This window comes from Ptychodera flava, chromosome 14 (genome assembly GCF_041260155.1).
Source record: "Ptychodera flava strain L36383 chromosome 14, AS_Pfla_20210202, whole genome shotgun sequence".
In the NCBI taxonomy this organism is placed as follows: Eukaryota; Metazoa; Hemichordata; class Enteropneusta; family Ptychoderidae; genus Ptychodera; species Ptychodera flava.
In genome coordinates, this window is record NC_091941.1 from 7,641,513 (window position 1) to 7,665,686 (window position 24,174).

General features: G+C 37.4%; 2 protein-coding genes across 2 annotated transcripts; one reads left to right on the top strand and one right to left on the bottom strand.

Moving 5' to 3' along the window:
- The first annotated feature begins 1,125 nt into the window (after positions 1 to 1,125).
- Positions 1,126 to 14,638, top strand: LOC139149161 (flap endonuclease GEN homolog 1-like). Its single transcript, XM_070720733.1, has 11 exons — positions 1,126 to 1,451; positions 3,175 to 3,376; positions 7,903 to 7,992; positions 8,635 to 8,721; positions 9,348 to 9,532; positions 9,676 to 9,728; positions 9,973 to 10,096; positions 10,654 to 10,774; positions 11,580 to 11,778; positions 11,962 to 12,072; positions 12,347 to 14,638. The coding sequence occupies exons 1-11, from the start codon at positions 1,303 to 1,305 to the stop codon at positions 12,985 to 12,987; spliced, it is 1,962 nt and encodes a 653-aa protein (XP_070576834.1). The 5' UTR covers positions 1,126 to 1,302; the 3' UTR covers positions 12,988 to 14,638.
- Positions 14,639 to 18,639: 4,001 nt separating this feature from the next.
- LOC139149162 (uronyl 2-sulfotransferase-like) lies at positions 18,640 to 23,580 on the bottom strand. Its single transcript, XM_070720734.1, has 2 exons — positions 23,440 to 23,580; positions 18,640 to 21,404 (listed from the first exon to the last, which is right to left on the bottom strand). The coding sequence occupies exon 2, from the start codon at positions 21,318 to 21,320 to the stop codon at positions 20,190 to 20,192; it is 1,131 nt and encodes a 376-aa protein (XP_070576835.1). The 5' UTR covers positions 21,321 to 21,404; positions 23,440 to 23,580; the 3' UTR covers positions 18,640 to 20,189.
- Positions 23,581 to 24,174: the final 594 nt, after the last annotated feature.

The following is a 24,174-nucleotide window of genomic DNA, read 5'->3' on the forward strand; positions in this document are numbered from 1 at the left end:
TGAAAAGATGAAAGCAAATAAATGAGAATCTGGCAATGCGCTTTACTCCAGTGAACTAGCTGTTTCTCAAGTAATGTCCGTTTTGCAGCAAGTACCCAAACTGGTGAGGTGAATAAAAACATATTGAAGTGTTGGTAGCGGTATATTTTACACAATTCTTGTTAGTAAAATGAAACAATCTTTTCAAAATACAATATCTTTATTAGTGCTGTCTCATGTTTTATACTAAGTGGCAAAAATTTAATTTTTAAGAGGATAATAGGGTGAGCCTTCCATTTGTAAAACCGTGTGGATTCTCGTGAAACTATTGACACTTGTAGATACTGACATAATATGTTGGATAAGAAAATGTCTCGTTGGTATACATTCTATCTTTTTTAATTGAGAATTTTCTTTTTAGCGGTAGATTAACATGACAAAATGTTATGCAGTAGATCATCAATGGGATAAAACAAAACTCATCCTAATGAAAGTTTGAATTGTAGTGCAGTCTGTCAAAAGCTAACAACTGCTGTAATTATAATGATATAAATACTTCAATACTCCTGATTTCAATATCGTTTAAGATCGTAAAATTTTATAATCATCAAAAGACAGTATCTTTAACCCTTTCAACACTGTGGTTTGGACCTATCCCATTGTTTCCTATGGTAAAGTTGGACATCTAGAGAGGGAAATGGGGTGATAAGGTTGATTCAAGCAAGTGTGAAGGGCACTTGTGTTGCTTTTTTGAATTTCAAGTCATCGCATAAATTCTACTCAAAGACTTTTACCATAAAGAATTAGCATAAAGACTTGGAGGTTTCCATTACATCATGCTCATCATGCTTACTAAAATAATCGTGGTCATATAATGACATTATCTTTTAATATATTGATGTGCTCAACCAGAAGCCTTGAGGGTGCCCGCAGAATAGCTCATGTGATTGGCTTACTCCTTTTCTTTCTGAGAGTTTTTTGATACAGTTCTGTACTATTACTTCGGGTTTTTTTTAATTTTTTGGTCCCATTTTTACCGCTTTGTCATGTAATAACCATTGCCCACCCCACAAAGGTTGCAGAAAAAAATAATAAGGTAAAAACAAAAGTATTTGTAAATGGCCGATAGATGGCGTTCCGATGTTTACCTTTGGCTGAAATGACGCGAAAATCGCGCGTGGGGTTGTTTATCATCCGATCAGACAAATTCCACGCGGCATCATCACATCATGGCCAGTCCGTATGCGATTGTTAGCCATCCATGTGGATCACACAGCCGTTGATCACAGTATTCACAATAAATGCAAGTCAAGCAAATAAAACATGGGTGTAAAGACGCTGTGGTCTGTGCTTGAACCTGTCAGAAAGCCCACTGAAGTGAAGGAGCTGGAGGGGCAAACGATCGCCGTTGACCTGAGTGCCTGGATATGCGAAAGTATAGCAGCGGTGAAAGCGTCGAGACCTCATCTCAGGCAAGATTTTACTCTTTCAGCCACAGTCACCTGTGCTCTATTCCGCCCTGCGTCTATTCGCCCCATAGACGTGTGTACATATGCCTGAGAAAGGTTCTTCTCAGGCATACACATGTCTATGGAGCGAATAGACGCAGAGCGGAATATACCAGGGGAATTTGCTGCGAAAACGAGCCCTGCCACTCCTTGACGTGTTCTGCTGGGAGTGGCAGACCTACCCGAGTGGCAGACTCTACGAATTCGCAGCAACGGGGGAATAGAACACAGGTGACTGTCAGCATGGAGGTAGTCTTTCTTTCTTTCTACCTCCGTTTCAGCCCACATATCAGGGTCTATATGACAACGCATTTACATTTTTTAAAAGTTTCATTGAATCTAGAAGGGATGAAAGTGATAAACTGGGACATCACTGCACTACAGGCGTTTTTAAGTCTATAGCTGGACTACATGTTCATCCGTGCATGGGAGGTATAATATCTTTCTTTATACATGTACCACCATTATCCGTGAGCAGGACTGTTTCTGGCAGGCTATTGAAACAGAGATCACATAGCCTGCCGGACACATTTCTGCTCACGAACGTAGTCCAGCTGACAAAGGCTTTTAGCCATCACTCCAAGTTTAACTGCCAAAATTTTGTGAAAAACAGCCAGCTTCACAAATGTGTGCTTGGCTAGTAGTAGTACACAGTCCGTCCATTGAGCTGAGGGGCCATGGCAAGTAATAATCTAGGTAAAAAAGCTACAAAAATATGTTATCCTTCACATATTTGTGTTGACATAAGAGGAATACCACCCTACTCTATACAAATACGTTTGACTAACAGTAACACAGATGTAGACTAAAATTACCATAGTTTTGGTCTACCGGAGTTTAATCTATATAGCTACCAAAACATGGAGCATGGAGCATATACCTTAGGAAATATAACAAGCTAACCTAACCAGACTAACCAGTTGATTTCGAGATACTTTTACGTTAACCAGACTTGTTTTACATGCAAATGTCCGCTTCGTATGTATTTTTAACAATTTACAATTGAGAGAGTGTTAAGAGAAAGCTGTTTCATAAAAAAATTCACGTCCCCTCTCTCCAGTCTTCATCAGTAAAACCTATCTCCTTCCTCCTCCCTACTACAAACTCCCCTCTGCTCTCTCCCCACTGCCCTTTTTATGCCACACACTTTGCCCCATCCCACAGGCACTTGGAGAAGTTTACCAATGTTGTATACACTGAACACTCTGCGCACCCATACCCTATCCCATCAATAAACCTCAAAAAAAATTGTATCATTGGTCAAGTATCATTTTCAAGTTACCCAGTGAGCAAACATATGAAATTTCCCCATCTATGAAAAACAAAAAATGATTGCCCATCCATTCTCAGCCTGTGTACACAAAAAGGAAAATATTGTCCATGCTGCCTAGAAATCACATGGCATTTAACATGTATTTTCATAAGCAGATTTGTTGGCATTCCCCTGAATTTATCATCCAGACAAACGGAAACATCAAGAAAAAAAAAGAAGTACACATCATTTAGTTATGTAAAGCAGAACAAGATATTATATTAAACAGATTACTGCAAGTGAAATCACAAAAAATGTGAACTCAGGAAGGGCTATCAATTATCAGTAATAATCAGTAATTGTTAAAAGAAAATCTTTGGAGTCAGTTCATAAGAAACACAAAAAATAACTTTTTAAATTTCTGTTGATTTGTAGAACGTTATTCTACAGAGTAGTAAATCTGACTCGACTCAACATCAAACTGGTCTTTGTGATTGAAGGTAGTGCTCCCGCTGTGAAGTGGGATACCATGGCAACTAGAGCATCCATCACATCACGCAGTGGAGGGGAACCAAGGGAAAGAAAGAAACATTTCTCCAAGACAAATAGGTCTCACTTCAAAAGCTACCTGGATGATGTGAGTGGAAATTTTAGTTTGTGACTTTTCAGGGCAAGTAGCTGTAACTTTTTTGATGATTTTTTAGCTACTATAGACTTTAGTCTATATAAGCTTTTGGGATTGTTATCTGTCCGGCGTCCTTCGTCAGTCTGTATGTATGTATGTACATGTATGTATGTCCGTTTGTGAGGCGTCCTTCCACTCAAATATCTTGAGAACCGCAGTACTTACTGATTTGATATTTGTTGTGTAGATTAAAAATATGATTTTGAGAAACTGGTTTTTTTTAATTTTTTGATATTGTCGAAAATATGCAAATTAGTGCCAAAAAAGGCGTTTTTGGTAAAAAATCGTCTTCTTCATAAGCGCTGGTCAGGCAGCTTCGTTATTTGGTACACAGGTCCCTAGGGATAACCCTACTTAGATTTCTTCAAATTGTGATGAAATATGCAAATCTGTATTTTTAAGGAATTTTTTGTCATTTTTGGTCAAAAATTTATTTTATCACAACCGCTCATCTGACAGCTTTGATATTTGGTATACAGGTTCCTACAGATGAACTTCATATAATATATTGAATATATGATGAAATCTACAATTTTGTATTTTGGGTACAATTTTTGCCATTATGGTCAAAATATGTGTTTCTCAAAAACTACTTGTCTGATGCCTTTGATATTTGGTATACAGGTTCCTAGGCTTTATGTAAAATATTGAAATTATGATGAAATCATCAATTTTGTATTTTTGCAGCTAATTTTGCCATTTTTGGTCAGGGCATCCTAAAATGAGCTATCAAAGATATCCACCTTCTTCATCAATACATGTGTCACAAAAAGTTATTCTCTACATAACACAGCAGAGCTCTGTCGACTGTTGAGTCACTTGTTTTTTCAAAACCACTGGTCAGACAGCTTTAATATTTAGTTTACAGGTCCCTACGATAACCTTAGTGAGATATTTTCATACAGTCAGGAAATACTTAATTTTGTATCCATGTCTATAGTAGCTTCAGGAATTTTGGCCCTATGTTTCTCTTTTGTTTTTATTAGCTACTATAGACAATAGTCTATAGAAGCTATTGGGATGGGTATCCGTCCGGCGTCCGTCGTCAGTCTGTATGTATGTATGTATGTATGTATGTATGTATGTATGTATGTCCGTTTGTGAGGCGTCCGTCCACTCAAATATCTTGAGAACCGCAGTACTTACTGATTTGATATTTGTTGTGTAGATGAAAAATATGATTTTGAGAAACTAGTTTTTTTAATTTTTTGATAATGTTGAAAATAGGCAAATTAATGCCAAAAAAGGCGTTTTTGGTAAAAAATCTTCTTCTTCATAACCGCTGGTCAGACAGCTTTGTTATTTGGTATACAGGTCCCTAGGGACAACCCAACTTAGATTTGTTCAAATTGTGATGAAATATGCAATGTGTATTTTTAAGGAATTTTTTTGTCATTTTTGGTCAAAATTTCACTTACATTGTATGTAATTCTTGTACTGTATAAACCCTATCAATTCACCCAGAAAAAATAATTAATACGATTTTAAATAATTGAATAATCATCAAAGCCAAAATAATTTTAGTGTAGAATTATCTGAAAGTTCAACTTTTTTGACAGTCCATAGTGAAATGCTTACCATCTTAGAGGATTAAAACATGTAAAGGCAACTTTCCTGAATCCCAACTTTGAAATATTCTGAACCGTCATTTATTGTGCCCTGTATGTTATCTCAAAGAAATTGCTCGTAATAGTTTGTCATGATAGGGTGGTCAAATAAATAGAGATAGAGAAAGTTCTAAGGGACCGTTCAGTTTTTACGGCCGGGGGGGGGGCCGGCAAAATCTTGTCGCCGGTGTTCAAAAAAATGATGACCCCCCCTGCATTTTTCGCGAAAAAATGATGACCCCCCCTTTGTCAGACGAAAAAATTTGATGACCCCCCCCCCCACTGAAAAATAACCAAAACCCATATGTCAAATTTACTCGCACGGTTTGGATTTGAACTCCGGTACGCGGCGCACTTTATTCGTGTAGCAGAGATGCCAGTGTACAAACTTCTCAGCCACATCCATGCAAACGTCTGTTAATTAGGACGACTGTAAGGCAATTTTTAACTTCATTTCCATAGACAACTTATGTCCATGGACATTGTATAAAGTAAACTTTATTGGAGTGGTTCGCCAAAGGCAGCCCTCCGGTTAAGAGGGTCATGGGCCATTACGTAAAGTCAACTTTATTCTAGTGGGCAACCAAAGGTGGCCCACTGGTAAAAAGAGGGTCGATCATGGCCATTGCATGAAGTAAACTTTACTGAACAGGGCCGCTGAAGGCGTCCGGCCGTTAAGATGGTCATGGGATATTACAATAAAGTCAATTTATTGTAGTGGGCCGCCGCAGGCGGCCCGCCGGTAAAGAGGGTTGATCATGGCCATTGCATGAAGTAAACCTAATTGGAGTGGGCCACCAAAGGCGTCTGCCCGCTAAGAGGGTCAGGGTAATACATAAAGTATATTCATTGTATTGGGCCGCCGAAGGCGGCCGTCGGTAAAGAGGGTCAATCATGGCCATGGCATAAAGTGGACTTTATTGTAGGTATTATGTTTTGAAAATGTGGTGTGACCCCCCCTTTCCTACCAGTGAAAAAGTGATGACCCCCCCTTCTTGGATACCAAAATTATGATGACCCCCCCTGGATTTTGCCGGCCCCCCCCCCCCCCCCCCGGCCGTAAAAACTGAACGGTCCCTAATCTTCATGTATTGTTGACTTGCTGAGGATAAAATAAAATTACTTTTTGAGGAAAAAAATAGAGTGGTCAAAGTGATAGGGTTTTTATGGTAAAGCTGGGCTGTAAGATTCCCCATGTGCTATTTATAGCAATTATGCAATCTGTGTAAACAGTGCAATGAAAGTGTTACATGATTCCTTACAATGCTTTTGATGACCTTGAACTTCTTAAGTTTCAAACATTTGTCTCTTCAGTGTGCTTTCTCTGAGTACGTACAGTCTCAACTTATTCAACAGAACTTACTTACAATGTTAATTTGAAAGTTAAATGTGCTTGGTTAGGATGAAAATAACCAGCTTAAGATTCTTTATAACCTGACAGATATGCTGTATTTTTATGACGTAAAGCTTGATTTAAGCAAGTCTTGTTTACTTTAAATAGAATGTAATTAACTCTCGTTTATTAGCTACTATAGACTAATATAGTATGTACCATATGTACATGTATGTATGTATGTATGTATGTACTATGTATGTATGTCCGTTTGTGAGGCGTCCGTCCACTCAAATATCTTGAGAACTGCAGTACTTACTGATTTGATATTTGTTGTGTGGATAAACTATATGATTTTGAGAAACTATTTTTTTAATTTTTTGATATTGTTGAAAATATGCAAATTAGCACCAAAAAAGGCGTTTTTGGTAAAAAATCTTCTTCATAACCATTGGTCAGACAGCTTTGTTATTTGGTATACAGGTCCCTAGGGATAACCCAACTTAGATTTGTTCAAATTGTGATGAAATATGCAAATCTGTATTTTTACAGAATTTTTTTTTCCATTTTTGGTCAGGCCATCCTGAAATGAGCTATCAAAGATATCCACCTTCTTCATCAATACATGTGTCACAAAAGGTTATTCTCTATATAACACAGCAGAGCTCTGTCAACTGTTGAGTCACTTGTTTTTCAAAACCGCTGGTCAGACAGCTTTAATATTTGGTTTACAAGTCCCTAGGATGACCTTAGTGAGATAATTTCATACAGTTAGGAAATACCTTATTTTGTATCCATGTCTATAGTAGCTTCAGGGACTTTGGCCCTATGTTTAATGTCAACTACTGTTTCTTGTGCTTCTCCCCAAAGCATGTTGAGATACACAGTATTGAGCTTATCAACTCAGCCCATACATACATGTAAGTAAACTGTGTTGTTATTGTTGACAAGTGAATTCTGCTCCAGACAAGAATTCAGATGTAAACGATAACAGTGTGTTCTACATGTATATATGATGTGTTGGCGAGCTAAATAGTGAGTACTTCAATATGCTTTAGGGAGTAGAACAAGAACTTGCAAATGAAATTCAAAACAAAATAAAGAAAAGTTACAGCCACTGGCCCTTTAAGACAGAATGACCATCAAATAAAATTTCAGGTGAATTGTCATTGTAAGGATAGTGGAATTGCTACCCACAGATGTGAGAAAGGGAGTTTTCTAATCAATTGTCTGTAGACTGAAAACATGTACTAATAATTAATGTCAGATGCATGGGACCAATAGTTGAGTGACAGTCCAAACCATGTAAGCATATGTGTCTAGCTTTGCCAAGCAGGCGATGAGATGACAGTGCACTGCTGAAATGCAAAAATGAGACAAAGATGTATCAGCAACAAAGAAAGGGAAATATTAAATGCAGAGGGTACAGGGTTTGCAGTTTTGTTTTCCATAGATTGACAAATGATTGAATGAAAACATAATGTGTATACACACCTGATTACTCATTCACTTGAATTTTTATCTTTGTACAACAATAGTGTTGCAATCTGCTTGATGTTATGGGAGTTCCATACATCCAGAGTGCTGGGGAAGCTGAAGCACTGTGCGCCACACTCAACAAGGAAGGGGTGAGTATTCTCCATTCAAAACACAAATACTTGCATATGTACATACTGCATAGTGAAGTATAATGAAGCCATCAATATATGCCTAGTCAATTTAAACACAGCAGGAAAAGAATACATTGATTGTACCAACACAACTCCTATACAATTAGTAGCTAAATTTAAAGCTTTCCCTAACTTGTCTTCTGAAATTTGTGAACATAAGGGAGAGTTACTGTAAAGTTAATGTTATATCCATGTTCGTCTCTGCTAACTCAGATCTTGTTCCCTTAGTTGAATGCAATAAAGAGACTTATAGTCTGCTACTGACAACATATCTGTTTTGCTACCACTGGTTTCACAGTTTGATCAGACCAAATCTAGCTTTGCCTCCAATAAACTGACTCGAACAAAAAAGTTACTGTCGAGTTTTGTGGCTATTTGTGGGATTTCTGTTGAGTTTATACTAGAACATTTCAATTGATTTGGTGCAACCAGAAGTTTGCTTTCTAATAATGTTACTGAATACTCTTTCAACTGACTTATTTCATGCCCTATTAGAGATGATATGAAATAAAAGTTGCATCATTACAGCAGAAAGAGTATTGCATTGTTTGATCGCTAACACTTTTGATTAATGAATATTTGATGGTGGTGAACTTTCAGCTTGTTGATGGAATATTTACTGAAGACAATGACGCTTTCCTGTATGGTGCCAGGACTGTGTACACAAATTTAAAAGCATCATCCAAGGTATGGCATTGACAGTGAAATACAATGAACCTAATCAGGTCTTTAATAGTTTGCTGATTAAGAAATCAACTGACTCCACACATTGAACAAACTATTCACATTTTTGTTAATGTAACTTGCAGAACAGTTTGTTACACTGTAGGCATTGTTAGCAATATGGAAGTTTTTTCAAAACATGAATGTTGCAATTATAGAGTGGATTATGACTAATCACCATGTATAAGCAGCTCAGAGGCAAAGTTTTCAATAATTGTAACATTTTATCATTGTAACCAGTTGATTTGATCTGAGGTGGGATTTCAGAGAAAGCTACAAGATTGGCCATTTATCTTTTGTGGTTTTTTTGTTTGCTCACTTATTAGTAAATTTAAATGTATGGAAGAACCTTTCATTTACGTTGGTTGGTCAATGACTACAGACATTTTTCCTGGGTATCTCATGTTGAAATAAATCTCAAATAAAACCAATCTTATATCCATACAAGATGATTTGCCACCACGTGCTTGTTAAATTTCAAACAAATAGCAGTTCATATGATATAAACTAGGAAGGCACAAGTACGCTCTGTCAAACTGTGATGTAGTATACTTGTTGAATCACAGCATACCTTTATCTCTTGCCCAAAGGAATCAACTGTGGACATGTACAGAATGGATGATATTGAGAGTTCCCTGGGATTGAATCAAAACAAACTGATTGGGATGTCTCTCTTGATTGGCTGTGACTATCTCATTGGTGGTGTTCATGGCATTGGCAAAGAAAAAGCCCTTGAACTGATGGAGTCGTTAGGAGACATTGATGTCTTAGAGAGGTAAGCAAGATATATTAGACTTGTTCTTTATATAAAGCTCTCAAATTTTTATCATTTAAAAGTTTTATTATAGAGACACTATACCGGTATATTTAACTCAGCAGAAATTTACTTTACATTATTCATAATTGTGATTTTATTAGGTTTCGTTCATGGACTAAGACAGCTAAAGAAGAGGTTCTACCAGAACAAACAGGTAAGGGACTGTACTCTGATCTGAAGAGGAACCAGTGACATGAAAAAGGATAAAACTTTTATGAATTCCTACCTTTTCTGAAAAAAGTACAATCTTATATTATTTTGGCAACCTTTTCAGTAGTTGATTCACTGCGATTCAGTGCAATCACTGAAAAGCAGATACACATAATAAATGTAAGTTTAAGGACAAGGCTGGCAGGACATTACATTCAATTTAAGAATGTCTGTGAATTGTCTTACAGGAGATGGGGATACTTATTCTACCAGTGATGTAGATCGAAATTCACAAGATGATGTCCAAGTAACAAAGCAGAGGAAAAGAAGAAAGAGTAGACCAAAGCCAACACTGGAAGAAAGAATAAAGAGGTATTTCTACAACTACTTGAGGTTCATCAAATGCAAGTTTCTTGAATCCAATTCTACTGATAGCTCTGTATAGTATAATGGCCGATGGAAATTTACAGTTCACAATCATGACTTCATCCAACACAGCTGTTTTCTATTCTCAGTCAGGATATTTATGTATTGCCTGCAAATAGGCATAAAATTTTGGATGTCATTTACCTGGTTTAGAAAGGCTTGACACACAAATATTCCACACAAAGTCTTTCCTTTCCAAGAATAATCCAATACCAGAGTACTGGTATATTGCTTGAATGATTCGCAAATTGTGAAGTTAAGAAAATGAGCAGTACTACCAGTAGTTCCTACGAATAGTGATTGTGCTTTGAATTTTACAGCACAGATGATGAGTCACAGAGAATGCATTTAATTGGAAAGGAATGCAAAGCGGCAAATTTTCTATGAATCAAAGCAAAGCACAGGGAAGTACCAGGGGTATACATGGCGTAAAATCTTTCAAGATTCACAAATCAATCGATATTGGTCAGAGTTTTAAGGTGATATATTTGGACACATTTCAGCAAAGCTCTGCTGGTACCTAACTTCCCAAATCAAGATGTGATTGATGAATTTCTTGTGAGAAAAGAAGTAATGCCACCGGAGCCATTTCAGTGGTCAGTGCCAAAGTTAGTGCCATTGATGGTAAGTTGTCTTTTTTCAAATTCTGACAATTAACTTTCCTTTCTGAAAACAAAAACCAAGAGTGTCATTATTGTTGTTGTATATTACTGTTGTAGACTAGGTGAAACTTCATATCTGTAAAATGATGGGCAAATTGTTTCAGTACACAGCTCTTAAAAGTTACTGGTACAAAAATTGTCAGAAAGGTTCTTGTCATTTCTGTTTGGTATGGAACTGTCTGCTTTTCACAAACTAGTACTTTAGTTATTGCTGGGGTTTTTTTGCAGACTCTTTAATTAGGCCAAAAAATAAAAGATTTGTTTCCGGTCCTTGACATTTGGCAAATAGAATGCATTTTTATCCTGTTTTCTTTTTCTTTCTTTTTTCCCCAAGTCACTTTGGTATTACATTACCTCAAGTTTTCTTTTCTTGTGGACTACAAAACACTTTCTCTTTTTATCATTTTATGGATATAAGAGGGTATAAATCTAGTAAAATACATTAATATTTAATTGATGAATTATGTTGTTTGTTCAAGAACGCTGTGATGAACTCTGTTGTAAACACAAAAGAAGGAAAACAGACAAGATGTACAAAGTGATGCAAGCAGACAGCCACAAATAAAGCTATTTATTACCATAGGTTCATGCTAATAGGAAAGCCATGGTATTGTAATGATGTTTGTAGATCTGCATTTCTTTCTGAAATGACACTCATCTTGTTCAGATCATGGTTTTCTAATTGCCAAGTAAGGTACCATCATCGTTAAGTTCGTCATAAAGTAACACCCTCATTCTTTTTCACTTCTGTAAATCTACATACTCAGCAATTTCTGAACGCTTCCTTGAATTGGTCACATGACAAGACGTTGGAGAAAGTTTTGCCAATGATCACAATCCTTGAGATGCGAGCTTTGGTCGATGGAAGTAAAACTGATGATGAAGTAATGGCACAACCTGTGGAGATTCTGAAAACTTGCAGAAGACAGTGGATTCCTTGTTTCCAAGTTCAGTGGATAGTCTCAGGTAAGTTCAAAACCGTGATGTACACAACACAGTATCATTTCCTTTTTCAACATCCATATTAAGTGAAACCAAGTTTTTGGTACTCTAAGCATTGTTCTCCACAGTTGGAAAAACAGAGGGATGATCAATTTACATGACAATGCAAAATTTGTTGTGAAAATGTATTCTTTTGTACGGTTTCAGATTGTCCTAGCTTTGCTCAGGAAACTTTACAAACAGTTGAACCATCAGAGTTGTTCACTGCTGCGTTTCCTGATGTTACAAGATTGTACAATCAGAAAATTGTGGAAAAAGGTAAGTCAACTGGACATATGTAGGTTAACTATACAGAAATTCAATGTCTTTCTAAGTTTGATTTTTCATCACAAGAGTACCTGGCTTTAGTGAGTGTACTTTCAAGATTCCTGCAGGAGACAAATGTAGCATGATGGTCTGACGTCATGGTATGACTGAATGGTAAAAGCAACCCATGAAAGATCCAGTTACCAGAAGCCATTTTTCATTCTTCAGTCTGAATATTGTGCCGCATTGTGTTAGTCACTTCAGAGTTTGTTTTCTTTTCTCCCAGCTTCCAAAAAGTCGGCAGAGAAAGTTGAAAAGTCACCGGCTGATAAGACTAAAAAGATTTTACCACTGATAAGGGCTGCCATAGTCTTTCTGAAGGAACCACAAGGGTCAAGCATGACTGACATAGAGAGGTATGTCAAAGCACACGGAAGCTATACTCCAAAAGAGGTCAGGAAAGGTCTAGATGCCGGAAAGAAATGCGGTGCTCTCAAGGAGTGTGGGAATGAAAGATACCAGATTTCAAGATCTGCCAGATTGATGGATATGATGACCAGGAAAACAAATAGAACAGCTGAGACCAGGGGATTGACAGCCGGAAAACACACCATAGATAAGGTGCGTATTGATGGTTTCATAGACCTAACTGATGATAATGATGATGATGTTGTCGATGATGATGATTATGGAGATAGCAGTGTTACTAAAGAAGTGGAAATTCTTCATGAAGATGACAGTGACACTGATGAAGACAAAGTGAGACACATGCACAAAGAAACTCAAAGTGTTACCCACGGATCAAGGACACTTCAGCCCAGGATTACGGACATATTCAAAATAAAAAAGAAAGCTACAGACAGTGGTACTTCATCCAAAGTCAGTACGCATGAGTATTCTTGCACGGCTGAGATTCATTGTCTGTGAAAAATGGGCAAACTTGAACCTTGTGTGAACATTATTGTCACAAAGGAATGCTATGATGGATTAGGCTGCCATCTTGTCCTGTGAGTGACTGTATTTTGTCCTCAGAGACTTTCAAAGAGAGCTGCACAGTGATCAATTGTGCAAAGTTTGTGACACGCCAATACAAGAATGCAGTGTCAGAGCACTGATATATTGAATCAAGTTTTATTTAGGTCAATCAGCTAAGACCCAATTCAGTTTCTTGTAATTGAACAAAATGATTCAGTTTTATAATCCTTAGTACAGGTTGGGGTTTCAGATGATCTAGTTCAGAGTTGCTACCAGTTAAATCAGTTGACCAAATATTGTTCTATATTTAATGCAATGTAGATGTAGTACATATGTAAATTACAGAATGATGCATACTGGAGATCTTTTAAATTTATCCAGCAGAACACATCAAGTAATTTTGGTCTGTTTTAGTTGTTTGTGTTAAATTGTTATCTGTTTTTACACAGTATAGGAGGACATCCTTGTCATCCTACCTGAACAGAGAATCTGTAATGCTCTCAGCTTTGCAAAGCAAACAGACAAAAAACACACTTCCAAGTCATGCAACAGATCACCTGTTCAACAGTAGTGTGATAGTTCATACTTCTATGTAGGTAGTATGTGGCATCCTACTATGCAAAGTATGTTGATGTCAACTCAGCTTTTTGGTTCTCATCTGTCTAGCATCATAAAAATAAATCCAAATATTTAGATTAGTCTTAGTTCCTGCTTGGTCAAGAACAGAGACTTGTAGATCACATTTTTGCAAGAGTACAGTTCGTTTGTCAGACATGCAGGACCTGTTTTTCCAAATCTTATCCTAGGAACGTTGCACTGTTTGACCGTATCCATTGCGTGTTAATCGATGTTGCGATGTGATCCAATTTGGATGCCAGATGATGACATTGTCATTTTCTTCATGTCAAACTTTGAAATAAGAACACAACACATTGACTTACATGCACATGTATGTTTATTTTCCAGTGTGATCCAATATGGCTGTCAATCATAGTAATGTCATTGTGTCTAGAGTTATCATCGTGATACGCCATGGGGAAACTTTCAAATATGATACATGAACAACTCATTGCATGTTAATATGTGTCACCAGATATTTGAACGCTGATTCTGTTTCCTCCAAATACATAGAATGGTCATTTTACAAATGCGATTGGGCAACCACACTTTACCACTGTGTACATCCCATTGTGGCTTGGATTTGTATAATGACTGACTGTGAAAGCCATTATCAAGTAAATCCTGCACATAGTTTGAATCAGAAGTGCCAAGACTGCTTTGAAATTTTCCTCGTGACTACACTCTGACTAAATAAGCATTTGATGAGCTTCTTTTGGACACATTTCATTGCGGCTGTTGTACTATGATTTTGTCACAACATTTTTTCCAAAATCCAATGCAAAGCATTAAATGTACTTTGCCAAGCTCAGCTATGTTGTGAAGTAGTGATGAATAATTCATTTAATTATTAAAGTACTCTTCCGTAACTTATTTTTTACATTAAAAAGTTTCACATGCCTTTTTTTTCACTACAACATAAAACCATCTGCAAAGCGCTTTTGTTCTTTATACACCTCTTATGAAATAAAAAAATATGAATTCTAAAAGTGAAATAGTTGAAAGTAAAACTATATTTTTATAGTCGCCAAATTCACTATATCTAAAATGTACAAAAATTATAATCACAAAACCATGTAGATATACATTATATAAATAAGAAAATATTCATTTACCCGTTTATAAACACAGGACAAAAACAAACCTGTAAAGAAACAAAATTCCATGCAAAATTCCGAACATAATCTTTGTTTTAACTGTAAAGCCATTGCACTGAAATGGTATGGTGACAAGTAAACAAAATTCGGAGATTTTCCTCATTTGCATATTACCTGTGTAAGGGTGGATGACTGACTTATCTACATGTCATAAATAGGGTGTTTTGAGAACAGCAAAACAAGACCCATTTCACATCTCACAAACACGGCCAAAGACCAGCGAAAATTATGAGTACAATAAAAAAAGAAATTAAAGCCTCTTGAATAAAAGAACATTGAAACACAGATATTACTTGTACCTAGCACAATAACAGAGAATGACAAATTTGTAAGGAATGGATAGCGTACATAAATGCATTGTTAAAAGCTACACACAAGAGTTGAGAAAGAGTTAACATACATACATTACCTGATAAACTGATGAGGTACACCGGTAATCATAGCAAGAAAAGTCAAATCTTAAGGTCAAAAAGAAGACATTGATAGACAATAATTCACTGATGCCAGTTGTCCAGGTTTAACCATTTATGTTATGGAAAAGCCAACCTCAAAATCCAATACATCTATTCAGATGAAATATTTGATGATGGTATTAAAACATCTATCATTCAGATTCTGTAATATCATCAGTTAAAAAACTACATCATCAACAAACCAGGACAAATGTGAAAATTTAATACATGACCAATCACACAACAGTACAAGACTGAAACAAATTACATAAAGACAGGTATGTTTTGGAAGAACACCTATTTTATCCATTTGTTAAAAGAATATTATATCATACCAGTATATTGATGGTACAAATACAGCGATCTGATTGGTCAAGACGTGAAAATAGCCATATTCGTACCATAGCAAGGCTGGCACATGCATGAGTGCTAGGCAAGAGCAAAAACCTTTTGATGTTCCATGCTAGATTTTAAATATACTGTTATGATACAGTGTGCTACCCTTAACAATATTCACAAGATTTAGTCAAGATCAACACGCTCTATTGAAACTGTTATGATATAATAGCAATAAGCCACACCCAGCGACGGTATACCACTCGGTTTTGACGAGTTCACTTCATATATGCACTCTTTAGCATTCATGCACATATGTCATGAACTGGTCAAAATCATTTGGTAAACTGTCACTGAGTGTGGTTTATTGGTTTATTCAACTATTCTTCTAAACATAGAAAACATACTTTATTGTAAATTGACTTGTTTCAATGACAGCAGTGCAGTGAAAACCAGTATCACAGTAGGAGATAATTATAGAGTTCGAACTGCATACAATATTACATGCATTCATTAGCCTGGATATCGTAAAATTTTCTTTCAAAACAGCTTATATGGGCGACTCTCCAACTGAACACATTAATTAATGAAGAATTCATTTCATATTTGCCGTTACGAGCCTGTAGTAGATGGGCTCAATTACTATTAGTACATTGTTGAATTCGTTCATATAATTTAGGCAGTAAACCCCTCCAAAGCAACAGAGATTTGATGAGATTTTGACCAGTTCACAACATAAATTGTATGAGCTATGTAAAGTGCATGGAGTGAACTTCAACTTTCGATGTTTCATCATCTAATTTCCAAGCTTGCCACTGTACAGATGTGCTGATCACATGATCTTGTCAGGTGACTGTGCTCATTAATATGCAGTCAAAATTTGGCTGAAACATTAGCCCATACCTGACCCAATTTTCGTTAGCAGCGCAGCCAGCGGTAGAAATGGGTCAGGGAACCAGACTAAAAATTCTGATGTAAAACATTTAAAAGGGCATTTTTCTCAAACAAGAGTTTGCGCACCTTGGAACTGTGCTATATCACAGAAATAGCACTGGTACTTTCACTTCTCAACCAATCACATTGCAGTATTGTCATCATTACTATACTGGTATAAAATCTTGACCAATCAGATCTTAGTATTTTCATCATCAATATACTGGTAACAATAATAATAAATAGTTAAACTTTTCTGCTTTGCCTTCACTTTGCACAAAAATCATACAAACTCATGGTAACGTTTCATATTTTTGATCCAAGGTCCACACTGAATGCTTGTAATGACACTGTGCTAAAGATGCCTTCTCTGTATTTTCAAACGTTCAAAGATGGATTTGACATAACACCATATCTGGACAGATGAGAGAAGGCGACTCTGCCTAAATTAACTTGCATTCTGTCAGTGTTTGGCTGTGAAAAGCATGTACTATACAAGATATCCAATAATGCTGTCAATTATTGCATTGTGAAAATGACAAATATCTTGATTTGCACCACCATGTTGGTTTTCACTGACAAAGACATAAGTTTACAGAGCTTAGTGATCTGCAAACTTCAATGTTTCAAGATGGTAAGCAGTGCAAAGTTCACAAACATTTTCAACTAGCCTTTGTTCAGAGCCATTCAAAATATTACCAAGAATAACATTTCATATGCCTTGGTAGCTGTGACAGTCACAATCTGGATGTCAATTACCTTGAAGCGGCATTACACAATTCATAGTTTTCACATGAATTCATGTTTACATTGAATATTTTCATGGGTGTTTGTCTGTATTTGTCTTTTGAAACTTTTAACAAATTAAATGATTTATTTTAAGATAGGTACATTTGTGATTGGTGCGTCAGACAAATTACATCATGTCCAAGAGTGTCTTTCATTTGATGACATATTACTGTGAAGTTTACATGTGAAATTCCAGCACCGTAAACATTGACCCCCTCTAGGCAATGTTGCATTTTACTTTCCATGTCTAATTAAGAACATTTATCTTCAATCAACAATTTACTAACAGGATCAATGTGCCAGATACATGTGAAAGAATATGTGTCTGATCAACAAACATCAGATCATGCGTAAGGGAGAGAACTCGGGATAATATTCTTTAGAGTAGTGTTGATGATGCCTCAAGCTGGCATTCTGTGACAGTCATTCAACAGACATATCAGAGAGACTGCTTTCATTCTATTTTGTTCTAACTGAGGTCCAGCCTCAACTTTGGATATGACAAAAAAAAAATCTTATTATAGAGGTGATTCAGTATACAACCATATCTTGCAAATCTTGAGGTTCCTCATCGATTTTTGACTGATGTACATTTTCTCTGATATTTCAAAGCTACCAACAAAGAGGGCCTCAGGAGATTCTTCCAACTGGACAAATCCCTGTGACCCTCTCACCCCATTTCCAAATGGAGAAATCCAACTCTGCCATCAAAAACAACAAGATTTTACTAAACTTTGGTGGTGACAGTGTCATGGTAAAATACCATAATGGAGACTTGAAAATCATCCATATTCAAACACAGTGACTTTGTGACACAGTGATATGTGAAGGGCTTGGTTTACAAATTTTCCTTTTTGGAAAGGTAGTTGGAAATTTTCTTGATTGGAAAGCAATGCCTACTTCAATGTGTTAGCCAGAAAGACATCCACTGGAATAAATCACTTTTTAGATCTACATATTACATGGGTGTTTCCCTTTATCAGCTTTAATAAACTTTTCAAACAATGCCATATTGATTACAAATTTCAAACTACTGTATTAAAGGGCCAGAAGCTGTAACTTTTTGAGGATTTTTTACTCTATTTGTGTTTTTAATGTCAAGTAAATTGGTCCACTCCCCCAAAACACTGAGATATACCTTGTTGCTCTTGTCAACGAGGCCAGTACATGTGTAAACTGCATAGTTATTGTTGATGAACATTGATCTGGACTACATTTCAAATCTAAACAATAACTGGGCATTTTACAAGTGCAGACGTTGTGTTGACAAGCTAAATGGTGTCTGTGTTGCAAAGTGAATTGGGGAGTAGAATACGAATGTGAAAGCGACAAACAAAACAAAAATATTGAAAAAAGTCATCATAACTGACAGCTACTGGCCCTTTGATAACACACTGCAAAGACCCAATCCAATGGAACAGCAGACCATTACATTGCTCATGAGCAGAATGAATTACCATTGTTCATAAACAGGCAATAATGTACTGATTCACTGATAAGGAACAAATTGTACCAGATGTGCTTTGTATCATCAGCATCTATTACTTAAATGTACAACGAATGATCATTTGCAAATAATTTCAGTAAAAGTATCCCTGAAAAAAGACAAAAAACTGGTATGCATCTAAGCATTATACATCACTGTGGTTTCGGCGTATTCTATGGTCAGACATCCCAGACCAACAATTGTTTTCAGTTCATACTGGCTGAACTATCTACCAAAAACAGTGAGTAGTGATGCAATTGTATATGAAACACTGAACCATGGACCATGAGACTTGGCTGGAAGAACCGGAAGACTAACCTTGACACTGGTCCTGACAACACCACCAAATGGTCAAGGGTATGCCTGGTCCTAACGTGCCATTTCATGCTGAAAAATAATTTCATAGGTGCCTTGGATTAATGCTGCTCACTGCGGCTCGGGCTTCTCTGAGCTAAATGTGCGCCCTCAACTGCTCATGACAAAATAGGGAAGACATAAATACACAGCATAATAGCCCTTGCTTTGAAACCTGCAAATACAACATAACTTTACTTTACAAACCAATTACACAAGTGTGATAAGGTTTACACAAGTGTGATAAGGTTTAGATGAATTTCATCGTCCATTCTTCAGTGGTTTTCACTGTAAATTTGAAATGACAATGAAACCATGGATCCGATGCACCACCATTTAGAACAAGGTTCTACCACATCATAATTTATCACAAGGTTCTACCAAGATCATGATGTCACCTGCTACAGCAATCTCCTATGTCCATCTTTCATTTTTCATGAAAAAAGCTGCCATGTTTTATGTACAGATATACACTGTACAGCATAATGGCTTTGGAAACACCTAAACGATTCTTGCTGTAACTTTGGCAACAGCAAAAACATCTCATAATTTGACATCTTCTAGTAGTATTACATACTGATACAAACTACATTGCAGGTATGTATGACACTATTTGTTACTCATGTACATACTAAACATGAGGGGGAAAATTCCTTGGAATATCATGCAGATATCACCGTCCAATGGGATTACTCGTCACCACTGGGTTGTTTGAAATTGGCTGGAATACTATACCACCTGGCAGTTGTGACAGAGATCAAAAAGGACGTCCTAAACCATTGATCGCATCATCTGTCATTCAGAAGCACACAGTGAAACAAAAGTTGGGACATGTTTTCCAATGTGGAAGAATTTGAGTACATATGTTACTGCTTCTAGAATTTCACAATATTACAACTGTCTGTCAGAATACTGCTTCTAGAATTTCACAGTATTATAATTGTCTATGCCAGAATCTTGATGAACATCCCTACACTAGTGTAGTCTTCTTTGATTCTGTTGTCTTAGCATCAACAGTTTCATACCAGTTCATTTCGACCTTGGCCCCTTTTTCTTCTGGTTGGGTTCTGTGAAAGAGATGTTCAACTGTTTCTTGATTATTTCAAGCCGGTCTCTCACAAACTCGTAGAATTCATATTCAAGACCTAAGCGGGATCTCATGATAGCCATAGCAACCGAAGAGGTTTCTGTCTTGGTAGAGGACCTATATCTGAAAACTTTGTACTTTACATGCTTGTATGTTCGGTAAAGACCTTTGAAAAACTGGGGGAACATTTTCTCCAGAACAATCAGAGTACTATTGAAGTCTTCAAGAATGCCTACAAAGGCAAATTTCTCAACCACATTCTGTTTGGCTTTTTCAAGTGCCCAGCGACTTGGTTTCTGACAGGCCGGTTCCTGGCCACAAAAATACGGAACGACTAAAAACCCTCCCTCCTCAGAACACTCATGCTTGTCAAGCAAAACACAGTCATCAAAAGATTGGTTGATGTCCTCTTCAGTACCGTTGAATCCCATTCTGGGTCCTTGTTGAAACTCATCACCATACCTCTTGAAATAATATCTGGAGATGAGACGCGGCAGGGGCTCCCTGATTAAATTGATCCAAGAGGGCGCTCTAGCCCCAAAGATGTTGAAATCAACGTAGTGTAAGTGTCGATCAAAAATAAAAGGAGGCCTCAAGGACTGGACTTCAGCCACAAGGTCTCTCTGTTCACTGAGGGTCAAGTTCGGTTTTAGGTAAATTCTGCTCTGGTTGTGAATGAAGCCATTCTCAACACGCAGTCGTCGGAAGGTGTACAGGAGACTGCGGCTGCCACTTTTGTCCACGCGATTGTAAATTATGCGGGTTTCGTTCCATGTCCTGCTGAGGTCAAGAGGTAGGTCAGAGCTTGGCTTGACAGTGACCAAGCTACTGTTAAGCTGCATGGTGTTCAATCTCTCTCTTATGACATCCAAGTCCAGCAGCGCACGGTCAATATTGGGAACTGATGGCCGTTTACCCGACAACAGGAGGTCTTGGGCTAGGGTCACATCACCTCTGCCAGACATAAATAGGATTGCAGTTGACAGAAGGGCTGATCCAACCAACAAAACTGTCACGATTACACGCCGTTTCCTAAACAGCTTCTTGAGTTGTGACTTCCTGGCTCGTGTCATCCCTACTGCCCATAGACAAAACTCTGCCTCCTTTGAAAGTTACCTACCACAGCGGAACATCAGTCCACATCAACATTTTATTACCTGAAAATAAACATAAATGATATAGCATGGTTAGCACATGCGCGGGCTCACAGCAAGAGCCAAAATCCTTTTTTGACGTTGTATGCCAGAATTTCAATACACTGTTATGATATAATTGCAAAAAATCACACCCAGCAATGGTATACCACTCAGTTTTGACCGGTTCACTTCATATATGCACTTGCTATTGCTCGTGCATGAATGTCATGAACTGGTCAAAATCTCGTGGTATACAGTCGCTGGGTGTGCTTTATTGCTTAATTAGAATTTTAATGTTCACCCACTATTAAGTCCACCAACTTTATTTATTCAAACAATTCATACTTCCCTCTATGTTATTTGCTGCGCAAAAAAAAATCCACATTAGGTTTAGACAGTAACTGCAGCTAGGCGAACACCAGTGCACTCTTGTAGCACTATACAATGTTGTGAAAACTGAAGTTCTTTCAACTCCTGTCTAGCAAGCTCCAGTATAGCAAGCTTCAGCTCTCCACTGACTTCTACAGTAGTTCCTTTGAATAAAGGACACTCAGAGACTACTCCAAGTTCCTTGAAGTGTCTGTTTCACTCATCCAGTGTAGATTCCTGAACGTTTTACTGCCCCATTTCCTGGTTTAGAGGTCTAAAGTTGGCCATTGAAAATAATTTGGTCATATATCAATGTGTGGTGGTGACTGAGGAAATTTCATCTGTACATGATGTTTGCGTTTGTATAGAATAATGCTACAGTCACTGGAAAATATTTACACTGAGATGAAAGAAGTGTCAAATACGCACTCAAATGACAACAAAAATAGGCCCTTGAAATATTCAACGAAATTTTCAATGTAACACATGTCACGCTTGGCCACAATTCTGTAACCATGAACTTTGACTCTTAGTATAATCAAGACTGAGAGTTTTATTGATGAAATCAAACCCTGTGCCATGTGCAAAATTAGATTAAAATAATTACAGTTTGGAAATACGTTAACTGAGTATTAACATTTAGATTGCATTACGTCTAGCGGAAATAAGTATACATGTACTTTCATTTCTCATCTTCTAATTATATAAGCTACACATACAGTTTTGGACTTCCTTGAATGCGTATCATATTCGAACATCAGAATTCTGAATAGGCCTTGGAAGTATGAAAAATATACAACAGGAGACTCGAGTCAGAAGTCGGGGCTGATCTTTTTAGTGATGGACAGCTGATTTAAATCACTAATCTGGCCAAACCATGTCCAGTGTTCAAAAGTATAGAGCAGATGCATATAATGATTCTTCTTTCAAAAATCCAGATCTAAGAACACAACTTTTGCCAAAAAAGTGCAGTGACACTATTGCCTACAACATGGAGGTAGTAGCTACTACCTCCATGCCTACAAGAAGTCATGACTGTAGTCTAACAAAACACCAGAGATGTGAGTCAAATTTTGGTACAGACTGTTCGATAAAACGACCAGGACAAAATCCTTGAGTCTGCTAACAGGAAACTGGCAACATCCGTGCCAAAGACTGAAGTTATGTCGTATATTTCAAAGCCCTTGCAAAATCTAGCACACTGCATGTACGCTACTACAATTTTCGCTTCAAACGACAGTGAGAGAATGATAGCATTGCAGAGCGATTTTTACTTTCGCTCAGTATCGTTCTTTCACGCAAAGCATGTCGGATTAAAATCTTCGGAGGGGCGTACATTGTACCATGGATGTAAAAAATAGATTGACAGGAAAGTGCACGGGCATTCGACATGATGGCGGATTATCACGGTATGCCTTACTATAGAACCCTCGCTATTTACAATTTTATTGAAAACGGAATAACGCTGTACAATGCTTCCTTGCTCTGTTTCTTTCTGGTTAAAGCCACTCTTGTAGTCTCGTTAACCTGCATGATTTAGCCGAGCCACAGTCCCTCAACCACGGTACCCAAGCACCATGGTACCCAAGCACAGCAATGCACTGCAGCTGCAGCAGCCTGCAGAAGATCCAAATCCTTTTGTTTAACAATACGAGTTTTCGAAAACGTGACTTGATCAAACACTCACCTGCTATTGTCTTCTAGAAAGAATTGCGTCACATTTTTGCAGTATTAGTACTAAATTTAAGGTTTGTGGATGACCTCCTGCAAGCAAGATGCCTTTCCTACGATCGCTACGTCCTTATGATACCCTTGTTATTTTCTGCGTCTAGAGGTCAAAGGTTAATTTTAATAGACCCTTTAACTCGGCTATTTTTTCCGTGTCGGACGTGCAAAGCCATGCACAGGTGGACGGTAGGTGCAGTATATGTACACCTGCGCCAAGAACCAATGTCGATGCTGTGTTGACGTCACGTATTTACCATGCCGTCACAAATTTCCAAGTGTAGCACAGTGCTTTAAATCACAGGTTGCTAAAAATGTCATTTAAGCATCAACACGCCTAGGGGGCTCTGTCTCTAACACCATGCAGATCAGGAAATGGTCAGTGCCTCCTGGGGGAGGGGGAGGAGGATCGGTGGCCTGGTGCAGGATCATCCCGTTTTGGAACGGAAAGCAAACGCTCCATAGATTCATTACACAGTACTTTCCTGTCAATGAAACATTCTGAGCAATGTATATTTAAATATCCTTAGATGAAAAGAGGTTCAAATTTGATCATCTGGGCTATTTCCCAATTTAGTTCATTGTACCTGATTACTGTGTGTTTAAAATTTAGCAGGCATTTCTTCAATACAAAAGAAAACGGATTCCTAAGATTGTAAATCATAGTTAGGAAAAGTGGTAGTGTTCCCTCAAGGAA

Excerpts from the sequence above, each read along its gene's own strand:
- LOC139149162 (XM_070720734.1), bottom strand. The coding sequence starts at position 21,320 with ATGACACGAGCCAGGAAGTCACAACTCAAGAAGCTGTTTAGGAAACGG.
- LOC139149161 (XM_070720733.1), top strand. The coding sequence starts at position 1,303 with ATGGGTGTAAAGACGCTGTGGTCTGTGCTTGAACCTGTCAGAAAGCCC. Across the intron at positions 8,722-9,347 it reads ATTTAAAAGCATCATCCAAG|GAATCAACTGTGGACATGTA; the intron begins GTATGGCATTGA and ends TCTTGCCCAAAG. Across the intron at positions 11,779-11,961 it reads AGTTCAGTGGATAGTCTCAG|ATTGTCCTAGCTTTGCTCAG; the intron begins GTAAGTTCAAAA and ends GTACGGTTTCAG.